Source organism: Opisthocomus hoazin, chromosome 31 (assembly GCF_030867145.1).
Source record: "Opisthocomus hoazin isolate bOpiHoa1 chromosome 31, bOpiHoa1.hap1, whole genome shotgun sequence".
NCBI lineage: Eukaryota > Metazoa > Chordata > Aves > Opisthocomiformes > Opisthocomidae > Opisthocomus > Opisthocomus hoazin.
In genome coordinates, this window is record NC_134444.1 from 3,381,502 (window position 1) to 3,395,394 (window position 13,893).

The 13,893-nt window shown below is 64.6% G+C and overlaps 1 protein-coding gene across 1 annotated transcript; it reads left to right on the forward strand.

The window, feature by feature from the left end:
• Nucleotides 1–1,958: 1,958 nt before the first annotated feature.
• LOC142365057 (MAP kinase-interacting serine/threonine-protein kinase 2-like) lies at nucleotides 1,959–13,026 on the forward strand. Its single transcript, XM_075445502.1, is given in 15 exon segments — nucleotides 1,959–2,065; nucleotides 2,785–2,836; nucleotides 4,898–4,961; nucleotides 5,129–5,227; nucleotides 5,375–5,472; nucleotides 6,469–6,548; nucleotides 7,075–7,148; nucleotides 7,238–7,342; nucleotides 7,669–7,724; nucleotides 7,875–7,970; nucleotides 9,503–9,703; nucleotides 9,797–9,961; nucleotides 10,069–10,112; nucleotides 10,381–10,578; nucleotides 12,975–13,026. Coding segments are annotated over 15 exon segments (1,491 nt in total).
• The last annotated feature ends 867 nt before the right edge of the window (nucleotides 13,027–13,893 follow it).

Genomic DNA, 13,893 nt, shown 5'->3' on the forward strand with positions numbered 1-13,893 from the left:
AGGCGCTCTGCTGGACCTCGTATTAACAGATAAGGAGGGACTGGTGGAGGATGTGAAGGCTGGAGGTAGACTCGGCTGCAGTGACCATGAAATGGTCGAGTTCAGGATCCTGCGTGGAGCAAGCAGGGCGATAAACAGGATCAAAACCCTGGACCTCAGGAGGGCTGACTTTGCCCTCTTCAAGGAGCTACTGGGAGGAATCCCGTGGGCCAGGGCTCTCGAAGGCAGGGGGGTCCAAGAGTGTTGGTAGTTGTTTAAACGTCACTTTGTCCATGCTCAGGAGCAATGCATCCCCCTGAGAAAGAAATGTAGCAAAGGAGGCAGGGGACCTGCATGGTTGAACAAGGAGCTTGTAGCGAAGCTCAGGTGGAAGAGAAAGGTCCATGGAATGTGGAAAGAGGGGCAGGCCACTTGGGAAGAGTACAGGAATGTTGTCAGAGAATGCAGGGATGCGACGAGGAAGGCCAAGGCCCACCTGGAATTGAATCTGGCGAGGGATGTCAAAAACAACAAGAAGGGCTTCTTCAACTACATCAGCAGCAAAAGGACGACTAGGGACAATGTGGGGCCACTGCTGAATGAGGCGGGTGTCCTGGTGATGGAGGATGTGGAGAAGGCAGAGCTACTGAATGCCTTCTTTGCTTCAGTCTTTAGTGCTGTGACTTGCCCTCAGGAATCCCAGGCCCCGGAGGTAAGAGAGGAGGCCCACAGAGAGGATGACTTTCCCTTGGTCGAGGAGGACTGTGTGAGGGATTGCTTAAGCGACCTGGACGTCCACAAATCCATGGGCCCCGATGGAATGCACCCACGAGTGCTGAGGGAGCTGGCGGATGTCATTGCTGAGCCACTCTCCATCATCTTTGAGAGGTCCTGGAGGACAGGAGAGGTGCCCGAGGACTGGAGAAAGGCCAATGTCACCCAATCTTCAAAAACGGCAAGAAGGAGTACCCAGGGAACTACAGGCCGGTCAGCCTCACCTCCATCCCGGGAAGGGTGATGGAGCAGCTTATCCTAGAGGTCATCATCACACAAGTGGAGGAAAAGAAGGTTATCAGTAGTCAGCATGGCTTCACCAAGGGGAAATCATGCCTGACCAATCTGATAGCTTTCTATGATGACATGACTGGCTGGGTAGATGAAGTGAGAGCCGTGGATGTTGTCTACCTCAACTTCAGCAAGGCTTTCGACACGGTCTCCCATCACATCCTCCTAGGGAAGCTGAGGAAGTGTGGGCTGGACGAGTGGTCAGTGAGGTGGATTGAGAACTGGCTGAATGGCAGAACTCAGAGGGTTGTCATCAGCGGCGCTGAGTCAAGTTGGAGGTCGGTAACCAGTGGTGTGCCCCAGGGGTCAGTACTGGGCCCAGTCTTGTTTAACTTCTTCATCAGTGACCTGGATGAAGAGTTAGAATGCACCCTCAGCAAGTTTGCTGATGACACCAAACTGGGAGGAGTGGTGGATACACCAGCAGGCTGTGCTGCCATCCAGTGAGACCTGGACAGGCTGGAGAGTTGGGTAGAGAGGAACCTGATGAGGTTCAACAAAGGCAAGTGCAGGGTCCTGCACCTGGGGAGGAACAACCCCATGCATCAGTACAGGCTGGGGCTGACCTGCTGGAGAGCAGCTGTGCGGAGAGGGACCTGGGTGTCCTGGTGGACGACAGTTTGACCATGAGCCAGCAGTGTGCCCTGGCTGCCAAGAAGGCCAATGGCATCCTGGGGTGCATTAGGAGGAGTGTAGCTAATTGGGGTGCCCTCGTTAGCAGCACTAATGTAGAGCGGGGCGCTGATTGCCCCGGCTGTGAGAGGGGCGGGATTTGGGGGGGCCTGGGGGGTCGTGACCGCCCCGCTGTGGCCGCACCGGCACTTTGGGGGAGGGGGGGAGAACACCCGGACTGCGGGGAGGGGGCGGAGCGTGACGCGGTGCCTGGGAGGGGCGGGGCGCGGGGGGGCGGGGCGATGGTGGCTTGGGAGGGGGCGAGCAGCCAATACGCGGTGCAGGCGGTGACATCATGCGCAGTCATTGGCCGAGGCCCCGCCGATTGGCGCGTGCGTTCTGAGCCCAGGTCAGCGTCAAGTGATACGTGGGGTGGGGGGAGGGGAGGGAGGGACACCCGCGCCGTGACGAGCTCCCACAGTGCCACCCAGCTGGGGTGGGGCCGGGGTTGGAGGGTGTGCTCTGACCCACGCAGGCCTCGCGGCTGAGCACTGCCCCGCTTGTAACATGCGTGGGCTGGGGCGGGGGGGGACCCCGGGGGCTGTCCCTGGGGCTCCCCGCACCCCACCCGGTGCAGCCAGGGTGGGCTGTGGGGGTCCCTGCCCCTGGACACAGCATGGGGGGTGGGGTGGGGGTGTGTCCCCACGGGGGGGTGGTGTCACGTGGCAGGGGCGGGGCGGGGGGGGTGAAGCCGCCGCCATAAAGCTGCGGGGGGGGGGGCGGGGGCACGTCCCCTCCCGGCGGTGCGGAGCGATGCGGAGCGGAGCGGGCTGCGGTACCCCCGGCAGCGGCGGCTCTGCGGGGCCGGTGAGCGCCGGGGGGGTTTTGGGACCAGGGGGGCTCCGTGCAGGCCCCGTGCGGGCCGCAGTCCCCTGACACCCGCCCCCCCTGGCTCCTCTCTCCACAGGTCTCGGCCTACCCTCGGCCCCTTCCCGATGGCTCTGCCCGCCCCTCCGCATCCCTGCCCCCCCTCCTGGTTTATTTTCCTTTTTTTGTTGGTTGGTTGGTTGGTTGGGCTTTTTCCCACCCCGCACCCCTCCTTTGTTTCTCCCTTCCCCCCACCCGCAGCAAGGTGGTGCAGAAGGAATCTGAGATCCCCGGTTTCCACCGCTCCTTCAAGGTAAGGGGGTATTCCCCGCCCCTGTGATGCTCTGGGGGGGGTAGGGGTTTGGGGTGCTCCGGGGGGGGACGGGAGGGTGCGGGGTTGGGGTGCGGGTCCGCGGCGGCTGGATCCCCTGCCCGGGGTGGGAGGGGGGGACGGATACACATCAGCCACCTCCCCCCTTCCCCTCCCCACCGAGGAAGGAGGGGAGCGCCCAGGGTGCTGCCACCCAACCCGGGCCGCAGGACCCCCATGTCCTGCCGGCCCGGGGGTCGGGGTGGTCCCCGAGGCGGGGTCAGACACCCCACACACCCCCCCCTCTTCCCCCCAGCAAGGCTTTGCTCACCCCGCTGCAGCTCCCACGGGTGTCCCCCGTGGGGTGGGTCAGCGGGTGAGCTGCATGTTCCCCCCCCCCCCCCCCCCCAGCTGCACCCATTCACCGCGCGTCTGCGAGCAGGGGGTGGGGGGCTGCCAGGCGCAGCCCGGGACCTGTTGTGCGAGGGCCAGATCCTGGCAGGGGGGCTGCAGCCAGGGCACCAGGACCCCCGTCCCTCCCGGCCGCTGTCACGCTCGGGGGGTGTGAGGGGGGGGTCTGGGTCCCCCAAACGCTCTCGTCAGCCAGGCACCTTCGTGGGAGCTTTGTTTAGTTTGGCTCCCAGCGCTGTGAGAGATGCTGGGAGCTCACCTGAAACCTGCCCAGCTTATTTTAGCTGACACCTAATGCTGCTTTGAGGACTTCTGGCTGGGGTTTGGGCCCCCCCTCCATCCCCCCCACCCCAGGTGGTTGGGGACCAGGACGGGGGAGACACGGGGGACACCTCGGATGCGCTGCCGGAGCCGCCGCGCAGCGTCTGCCCTGTGTGTCCCATCCCCCAAACCTTTTGTGCGCCGGTGCTGCGGCAGCGGGCAGGGCCCCCTGTCCCCCGTGTACCCCCCTGGTGCCCCCTGGGAGGCCTCATCCTGCCCGCGGTGCAGGGACTTGGGCCTGAGCTGCTCGTCCCCGCCATGACATGGGGGCCTTGGGGGGGGCTGGAGGGTGGCACCGCACTCCGCAAACCCTGATACTGTCTTTTTTTAGGAGGGTGGGGGCGGAATCTGGCCAAACGCTGTACAGGAGCATTTTCAGGCATCAGGAGCGGTGCTTGGTTGGGGGAAGATGCTCGTGGCATCCCTGCACCGCGATGGGGACCCCCCGGCCCCTCGAGAGCCTCCCCGGCAGCAAACAGGCGCTTTCAGGCTGTTTCTGGCGGCGGTGGCCGGGGCTGGCTGCTCCCGCGCCGCGCTGGGGCTGGCAGCCGGCCCGGGCACCGGGGCACCGGGGCGGGTTGGGGAACGCCGCCGGGAGCTGCTGCCTCCACCCAAACAGATTTCGTAACCCCGCGGAGGACGGGGCCCTTTCGCCTCGCGGCCGGGTGCCCCCGGCACTGCCCCGTCCCGCGGTGGGGTGGCTCGGGGCGGGGCTGAAGTTCCCCATGTCCCCTTTGGGGTGCTGGGGGCGGAGGCGCTGGGTTTGGGGTGGGGGAGGCAGTGGTTCCCACACCCAACACCCATGCGGGGTGCAGGGAGGGTTGGGAGCGGGGCCCGATCCTGCCAGGTCACGGGCATCACGCAGCCACGGGCACGGTGCTCACCGGAGCGGCGCTGAGTGGGCTCCGGCCCCCCGTGACCTTGCGGGGATGCGGGAGGACATGGTGCATTGGCTCAGGAGCCCATCCTGCCCTGTGGCTCTTCTTCCTGCCCCCCTCGCTGTAGTTCAGGTCAGGGTGGATATTCGGGACTGGGTTGGTACGCGCAGCCCCAGTCCCTCTCATCATCGCCTGCGTGCCGGCCTGGGGCTGCTGGCGCAGAGGCATGACCCTGAGGCAACATCCGCGGCAGGAGACGTGGTCAAACCCTTCCTCCTCCTCCTCCTCCTCCTCCTCTTCCTCCGGCTCTGCCGCATCCCTCTGGCAGCAGTGCTGTGAGCCGGTGCCCTGCACGAGCAGAGCGTGTGCCAAGGCCAGCGGCGTGCCTGGACCGGGCGGGCGCTGTCGGCTGGTCCGGCGGCTGCCGTCTCACTCGTGTTCTTGGCCCTTGCAGGAAAAAAACCCCTTCGAGCTGGCGTTTGACCTGGAGCCCGTCTTCGAGTGCCCATCCTGTCCTGGTGAGCTGTGGGTGTCCACCCGGGGGGGTCCCCTCACCCTGGACCTCGGGATGTCGGCCCTCTGCATTCCCCCGAAGGCATTGGGGGGCTACTCCGGGGGTGGCGATGCTGGGGGGACCGCAGGGTGGCCGGGGGTGACTCACGCCAGTGGCTTTGCTCCGGCGCAGACGTGCCTTTGAGTCAGCCCATCGACATCCCCAGCACCAAGAAAAGGAATAAGAAACAGCACTGCAGAGCCACCGACAGCTTCTCCGGCAGGTTCGAAGGTGAGCGGGGCAGCCCAGGGACCCCAGGGGTCCCCCCCCAGGGCTGTGGCTGGGCTGGGGCCCTCCTGGTGTCCCCAGACTCGGGGACAGCCGTGGGGTCCCGTGCCGCGGTGGGGCCGGCAGCTCAGGCGCCCTCTCTCCTGCCAGATGTTTACCGGCTGCACGACGAGGTGCTGGGAGAAGGGGCCCAAGGCAGAGTCCAGTCCTGCGTTAACCTCGTCACCAACAAGGAGTATGCAGTGAAGGTAAAGCTCTGCGGCTTGGGGCTGCAGAGCCGGCTCCTGCCCACCCCCTGTCTCAGTTTCCCCTTCTGCCCTCCACATCCTGGGCTCCTGGCTCTCCTGACTGTGTGGAGCTGGCACAGGACGACGGTTTCACGGGGTAGAGGGGATGGAGAGGGGCAGGAGCGGGGCAGGGCCAGGCCACGCAGGTGGCACGCTGTCCTCTGCCACCACCCAGCTGCAGGACCTTGGTCAACCCCCTTAGCCACGCTCCTATCCCTGTAAATTAGGGCAGACGCGAGATTAAATTAACGCTTGCACCGCATCTAGGGACTTGGGGCAAGCAGGGGCATGTGGTGCGGCAGGGTGGCCAGCCCCCGCTCACCCCAGGGAGGTCTTCGTGCCCCCGTGAACACTAGAGGGGTCGGGGTGAGTCAGATGCTTTTGGGGTTGGGGATGGTGGTGCCGCGTCCCTGCACCCCACAGGCTCCCAGTCACGGCGTGGGGGGGCTGGGACAGGCCCTGTGTCCAAACGCAAGGGGCACTTGGCTTCCCCTGTTGCCCCGGGGTGCTTTTGGGTGGCCAAGCAGGGAAACTGAGGCAGGGGGAGGGCTGCATGGTGGTTAGGTGTTCAGTGTGCCCTGAAGGGCTGGGGGTCAGTGGGACCACCCAGCTCTCCCCCGTGGGTGGAGACCCCCTGCTCACCCCATGGCACGTCCACCAGGCACCCACTGTGCCAGCGCCTGGCGGGGCGAAGGGCCGTGCTCCGCTGCCAGGGCGGCTGCACCGGGGCTCGGCCGCAGAGCTCGCCTTGGCTGCTGGCCCCAGGAGGGAGCGGCTTGGCCCCGCCTTCGGGAACAGCCTGTTCTGCTTCTTTAACCCCTTCGGGCACCCCCCGCCTGCCTCTGCCCGGCCCTGGGGGTCCCCAGCGCCGGGTGGGTTGGGGCACGGTGGTTGCCAGCCCCGGTCCCTCCCCAGCAGTGGTGCCTCTCCGTGAGTCTCACCCGCTTTGCCTTGCAGATCATCGAGAAGCGCCAGGGCGACGTCTGCAGCGGGGTCTTACGGGAGGTGGCGATGCTGAATCTGTGCCAGGGACACAGGTACCGCAGGGCAGCCGCCGTCCCCATCCCCCACCGTGGCCACAGGGCGCGGGCTGAGACCAGGCTGACGCTCAAGACACCCATGGGCGGCAGGCAGGCCGCCCTCCTGCGCGGTTCTCCCTCCACGTGGCCTCGCCGGGAGCATCCCGAGGCGACGTGGAGCCGCTTGCCATAACGACAGGGCCGCGGCAGCCGAGTTGGAGCGGTGCCGAGGGGCGAGCCGAGCTGCTGCCGCGACGTTTGCCGTCCCGCCGTGGAGAGCTGCTGAGCGGGGCTGTTTCTGGAGCGGGGCGAGCGAGCCAGGAGGGTTTGCGAGCAATTAGGGAGCGGGTCCCGGTGCTGGAAGCCCCTCTCCCCGCTGGAATGTGGCCGGGGGCCCCAGCCGCGTGGTTTCAGTCGCTGGAAACCCAATTTTCTCCTCCGTTGGCCCTCCCCCGGGGAGCCGTGCGGGGTGGGGGGCTGCAGGAAGGGGGGGACCCCGCGATCTTTTTGGGGGGATGCCAGGCTGACGCCGCCGTCCCCGCAGGAACATCCTGCAACTGATCGAGTTCTTTGAGGAGGAGGAGAGGTTTTACCTGGTGGTTGAGAAGATGAGGGGAGGTGAGTGCAGTGCCGGGGCAGGGGGAGCGGGGGCGACGGGAGTCCCCCCAACACCTACGAGCCCCCACTCCGCTCTCGCCCGGCCGCAGGCTCCATCCTGACCCACATCCAATGGAGGTGCCGCTTGAACGAGCTGGAGGCCAGCATGGTGGTGCGGGACATTGCCAGCGCCCTGCACTTTTTGCACAGCAAAGGTGAGCCGAGACACTCCGGGGTGCAGCCGTGCCCCCCCCAGCCGGGGGGTGCTGCCCCCCCCCTCCTGCCCGAGGAGCAGGGTCGGTGCCGGCCACGGGCGCGCAGGGTCAGGCCCGGCTGCGTCGTGTTTTCGCGGTGCGGAGCCTGCTCCTCCGGTTTGGCCGGGACTCGGGGCCAGCAGCAATTTTTGCCCTTCGCCATGACGCGGGCGGTGATTTGGGGTGGGGAGGGAGGGGTCCCTGCGCCGCCCCCAGACCTTCTGCTGTGGAAATCTTGGCGGGGGGGGCAGGCTTTTCCACTCATCGCCTCTTCTCCCCCCTCCCAGGAATTGCTCACAGGGATCTAAAACCGAAAAATATTATGTGCGAGCGCCTGGACCAGGTGAGCGGGGAGCAGGGGGTGGTGCCGGGGCTAGGGGGGCCCTGGTTCCCCGCGGGGGATGCTGCTGCGGCAGCTGGGGCGCGAACGCGGGGCTGAGGGTCCCTGGGGGCTTCCGGGGGGGTCACTGGCCACTACTCCCCCCCTCCCTAGGTCTCCCCGGTGAAGATCTGTGACTTCGGCCTGGCAAGTGGCATCAAACTGAAGGGCAATTGCTCCCCCATTTCCACCCCGGAGCTGCTCTCGCTGGTAAGCGTGCAAACCATGGGGCGGGGGGGGTATAATGTCAATGAGGGGGTCCTGGGGGGGGGTAGGAGGTGTGGAATGTCCATGGAGGGGGGAATGTCCCTGGAGGGGCCCCCCCAGGCTTTGGGGCTGCGTGCAGCCCCCCGCTGCTCGTCGCTCCCGTCGCTGCGGGACCCTCCTTGGCGGCGGCAGGCGAGATGAGATTCCGTAATGCGGGGGGGCCGGGCAGCGCAGGGGGGGCTGGCGCAGAGCCCGGGCTGCCGTGAGCCTTACAAACAGCCGGCCCCGGCGGAGGCGGCTGCGCAGAGGCTGCGCTTTCGGGGAGAAGTGGGTCAGGCGAGGGGCTGGGGGGGCCACCGTGATCCCCCCCACTCCGGTTGTGGGTGAGAGGGGGCTGGGGCTCCTTGCGTGCGGTGCAGCCCCTGCAGGGTGGGCACCCCGAAAGCTTCTGGGGTGCCCCTACGTTGCAAGGAGCTGTCTCACATTTGGGGGGGCACATACCAAGCCTGCCCCCCCTGCAGAAAGCCCTGCTCCCCTTATCACCAGCAGCAGGGCCCCCCCCACGCAGGGTGTTGCCCTGTGCCCCGCTGTTTTCGGGGTGCTCACGGTGTTTACGGGGTGCTCACGTGCTGGGGGGGGGGGCAGACCCTGGCCAACGCGGGGTGCCCAACAGCAGAGGTGGGGGCCAAAACACCCCCCCGCCCCTCGTTCCTCCGCGTTTCCCCTCCGCCAGGGGGAGGACCTGAATTTCTGAGGTGTCCCGAGTTTCCCGTTCTCAGCAGCGGGGGCAGAGGGGGGGTGGGTGCTGCGGTCCCTGCCGGGTGGAAGCCCATGCAGGGTGCTGCGGGTTGGGCTTGCGTGGGTGATTTTCTTCTTCTTGCGGTGGCATCAGCTGCCGAGGCCGGCGAGGCGTCTCGTTAGGAGGCCTCTCGTTATGTTACGGGGTAATTATCTGCTGGCTGCAGGTCTGCTCTCCCCTGGTCACGAGGTGGTGCGGGCTGCAGGTTGGGTCACGTGCGCTGGAAAGCCCCAGAGCCCCGGCAGCCGTGGGGGAACCATGGGGGAACGGGACTGCTGGCTCTCGCCTCGCATCAGCATTAACTCCTCCGGCACCGGATCCGGCGCCCGCTGCAGCGGTCCTGCCCGCGTCAGGCAGGGGAACAGGCAGAGCCGGCTCCGTCCCCGCCGCCTGCCCGCCATGTCCCGGGCGATGGGATGGACGCTGCCCCGCTGAGCCGGCCCGGTGGCGGCAGTGCTGGGGGGGGGTCCGGGGGGGTGTTGCACCCCTTTAGGGTTTTATTTTTTTTGGGGTGGCAGGGCTGTGACATCCCCCGCGTGGCGATGGGAAACCTGGCTGGGATGATCTGCCCTGCCAGGACCAAACCCGGGAAGGGGCCATGTCTGCACCCTCATTTTGGAGGGGGTAGCCCCTTAGTTCTGGCAGACACGCCCCCCCCCCCCCCCCCCCCCCCGTCTCTCAGCTCTGCCCCATCGCTCCCCTGTCCTTTGGGGCTCACCCCTGCCTCTCCCCGCAGTGCGGCACCGCCGAATACCTGGCCCCGGAGGTGGTGGAAGCTTTTTACAAGAATGAGGAGGCGCCCACCTACGACAAGCGCTGCGACCTGTGGAGCCTGGGCGTCCTCCTGTACTTCATGCTGAGTGGGTACCCCCGCTTCGTGGGCCACTGCGGCTTCAGCTGCGACTGGGACTGCGGCCAGGCGTGCTACGTGTGCCAGGTGCGTGGCGGACCCCGGCAGTGCCGAAACCCGCCGCTGGTTTGGCAGCACCCCTCCCAGCTCAGCCCCTTTTATATTCCCCCCCACACCCAGGGTATGCTCTTCAACAACATCCAGGAAGGGAAGTACAAGTTTCCCGACAAGGACTGGGCGCACATCTCCTTTGGGGCCAAAGATCTTATTTCCTGTCTGCTGGTGAGAGATGCCAAGAAGCGGCTCAGCGCGGCCCAGGTCCTGGAGCACCCTTGGGTGCAGGGGGTGAGTGCTTCTGTCCCCCCCCTCCCCCCCTCCACTCCCCAATGCCGGGGTGGGGGGACACCCCATTGCGGGGTGCTCGGCTCTGACCTGGCTGCGTTTCGTTGCAGTGTGCCCTGGATAACAGCCTGCCGACCCCCATCATCTTGTAGAGGTGAGCGTGGTGGCCCTGGGGTGGGGGTGGGGGACACATTCCAGTCCCCCAAATCCTGGCTCCTCTCCCCAGTGAACCGCTCTCAGCTCTGCTCGGCTGCGGATCTCACTGTCTGGGCAGCGGTTGCAGCACGTGATTCGGGCTGGAGCTGTGTTTTTGGTGCCTGACCCGTCTGGCGTGGCATGAGCGCGAGGGGACACCCCGATATTTGCCCCCTAACCTCCCTCCAGCCCCCCGCATCCCACCCTGAGACGCTTTCTCCCCGCAGGAAGAGCAGTGCCAAAGAGCTCACCTCCTTCGCCGCAGAGGCCGTCGCCGTCAACCGCCAGCTGACATGGTGCGACAAGGACGAGGAAGAGGAGGCGGAGGAGGAAGCACGGCCCGTCACCATCAGTGCTACCTCATGGGCCATGCAGCTCTACCCCCCCTCTGAGTCCAAGCTGGCCAAGCGGCGGCAGAAGAGCAACCTGGTCAAGGTGGTGGCTGCTGGGCAGCACCTGGTAGCCCCCATGGTCCTGGTGGCTGACCAAGCCTGAGCTGCACACCTCGGACCTGCTGTACCCCATGTCCCCCCCATCCTCCTTCTTTCTTCCCTCCCCCCCCAACCCCCACCATTTCTGGCTAGTGACAAGATCAGGACTCGTCCCTGTGGCTGGTTTCCAGGGTTTTGCTGATCTTGTAGGTTTGGGGTTGGGAGGGTTTGTTGAAGATCTGTTTTTTAAGGTATTAAATCATTAAGGTTGCTTCACCCAGGACATCTGACTGACACACGGACTTTTGTTTCCCCGACTCTTGGTTTCTCCTCTGAGATTTTTTCCTCCCTCCCTGACACCAAAGGACTCTCTGTATCCGCGGCCGCTTTGCCGAGTTCAGCTCATTTCATACTGTGAACAAAAGGCCCTCGGTCGCATTTTCGACAAAGGGAGTTGCGTTTTAACCTCGTCCCTCCCTTCGGAGCTGCGGGTCTTTCTCCGATGTTGGGGTCGATCCCACAAACCCCCCTCCCGGGGGTCTGGGAGGCATCTCCCGGGCTCAGGGACCCCCGCCGTCCCGTGCTCAGGGGCATCCCCGGCTGCGCTTCGAGGGGCTGTGGCGGGCAGGGAGCAGCTTGGGCCGGGGAGAGACAGTGCCAGTGAGGGAGCAGCTCTCCGTCCCACTGAGCTGCCCTCTCTCTTCGGCAGCCTGCTTTCAGAGTAAGCTATTCATCCCTTTTTTTTCTTTTTTTTTTTTTTGTTTTAATTGTTGTTTTTAAACTGCTAGCTGTGCTTTTCTGCAGGGCATGGAGAAATGTCTTCCTTTCCCCCCGCGCTCCGGCCGGCGGCTCCCCGGGGGTAAGGTCAGAGCCGGGGGGATGCTCAGGCGCCTGGGGCCGTGCTCTTGCGCTGGGTCGGGCGTTGCACCCCTGTTTGTGGAGGGGGGGGCTCACCAGTGGCTGGTGGAGGTGCAGGGCAGGATGAGGTCTCCAGGGTGGCTGGAGCAGCCAGAAAATATTACCCCTGTGGGAATAGCGGGGTGCTCTGTGGGAAGGGAAGGACCCCCCTTTAAAGAGCGCTGGGACTCGTTGCAGGGCAGTGTGACCTGGCGTGGCTTCAGGCTGTCCCCAAGGCTGCCGTGGACGGAGGGTCTGGGGGTGCCGAGGGTGCCGAGTGCCCCAGGATGTGCCTGTGGGCGAGCGGCTGGGCTGGCGACAGCAGCCGAGGGCCACGGCACTGGGGAGCAGCTTGGGAAGGGCTCGGGATGCGGGATCGTAGGGTTTGGGGTCGCGGCGGCAGTGCAGGATGGGACGGGCGGCTGGGGACAGCTGGGCATGCGTGTTCATGTGTGTGCATCCATGTTCATGTGTGTTCATGCATGGAGTCACGCTTTCCTTGGAGCTTCCTTTGGGGAAGGGAGGGAATGCTCGCGGGGGAGGGCCTGGGGGTGCTGAACTGGGATGAGGCCCTTGGCTGGTTTCTGCGGAGCGGGGCTGGATCCATCCGGGTGAGCCAGCAGCGCCCGTGCTGGGGGCCGGGCTGGCCTCCAGCTCCTCCGAACCCCCCCTGGCACCACGCCGGAGGGGCAAAGCCCCGCTGCCTGCCGCGCGTCATGCCACTGAGCTGCGCCTGCCGCCGTCCCCGCACCTCACCAGGAGGGAGGGTGCCCCTTCGTTAGCGATCTCCTCTCCCTTCCAGCTTCATGCTTTGAGCTTTATACTCTGAAAAAGCAGCCTCGGCCCATCGCGTGCACAGGGGAAGACTTTGGGAGCTTGCTGTGAGCCGGGGAAGAGACTCCCCCCAGGTCTTCAGCTGAGGACAGTCACTGTCTCTGAAAGCAAAACAAAGTTCTCCTTTTTGTTTGAAGACTGCTGACAGCAAAACTATGCAATATCTGTTGTTTTTTGTTTCAGGGAGGTGTGTGTGAGTTAGCTTGGGACATGGTGATCTCTGGTGTTGATGGAGCTTGGTGCAGGGACCGTCTTTTCTGGCCCTTCCCGGCCCTTCTGCCGAGTGCCGTCGGTGGGTTGGGAGGGTGCTCACCTCAAAACCGCCTCTGCCCTCTCCCCTGGGTGCCCCCAGTCCCACCACACAGGGTGGGGAGGAGCAGGGCAGCGGCGAGGGGAGACCCCCAGCACAGGCACCGCAACACCCCAGAGAAGCCTCCTTTAAAGGAGAAAAAAGAAATCCATCTTGATTGTACATTGTTACTTTTTATAACTTATTTTGTCTTATCAGTTGTCGATAATTCCTTATTGTCTTATATTAAGAAATACTGAATGCTGTACAGTACACGATGCCTTGAGCTGGTGTTGTGGAAGCTGTTGTTAATGCTGCACGCCGCAGCCTTTTTTAAAAAAGAAAAAAGTCTCGGGAAGGGGATGGCAGGGGGAAGTCTCTCCCGTGTTTTTTTGGCCCCCGTGCTGGTGTTGGCAGACTGAATTTCGCTCTCTTCCCGTGCGTAAGGCCGAGCTCTTCCACAGAGAAATGCGGTACACGCTCTGCCTGCGGCGGGTGCATGGCCGGGGGGCCGCGCGCTGGGCCGGAGCTCGTCCCCGTGGGCGCGTTGCCCATGCGTGGGCATCCTCGGCCAGGTCTTTGTGGCGAGGCGGTGGACGTGCCGGCAAGCGTCCGAGCTCTTCGCTGGGCGCTCAGCCCAGGCTTGGCTTTGTGTTGCGGCTCGGGGGGGTTGGTTTTGGACCCGGCGCTCCTGGCGTGGCACTCGGGGTCCGGAGGGGACCTGTGCCGCGGGGCTGGCGAGCTCCTGGCAGCTCCGGCATGTGGGGCAGTGTCGGCGTTTCTAGAGAAGTTTTAAACGCTTCGAGAGGCAGGGGATTGCCCGGGCCTCCTCGAGCCCTGACCCGCGGTGGTGTTGGGGACCCGTGGGTGCCTTGGCTCCGCACCGGCACGGCTGGGACGTTGCTCGTGCCAAGGCCGGGCGTCCCCTCGCCGCTGCCAGCGCCTCTCCGGGGGGGTTTCCAGACAGATGCTGCCCGGCCCGCACTCTGGCACCAGTGAACCCCCCTCACCAACACCCTTCTTCCTTCTCTTCCTCTTTTAAAGCCTTCCTCCCCCCCGTAGAGCATCTGTCTTGGAAACCACCTTCAAAAAGGTGTTGTTGTTTGGTATTTTTTGGGTTTTTGTTTTTTTTAAAGCTGGAAATTTTAAGCGTTTTGGCTTCCTCTCCTTCCCCCCTGCCCTTCCTTCAGTCGACTAACTTGACTTAGAAGTGGTTAGAAACGTTTACTGTGAAGCTAACATTTTTATCAAAACAGGAGGAACTTTCTCCACTTTACAATTGATGAAGA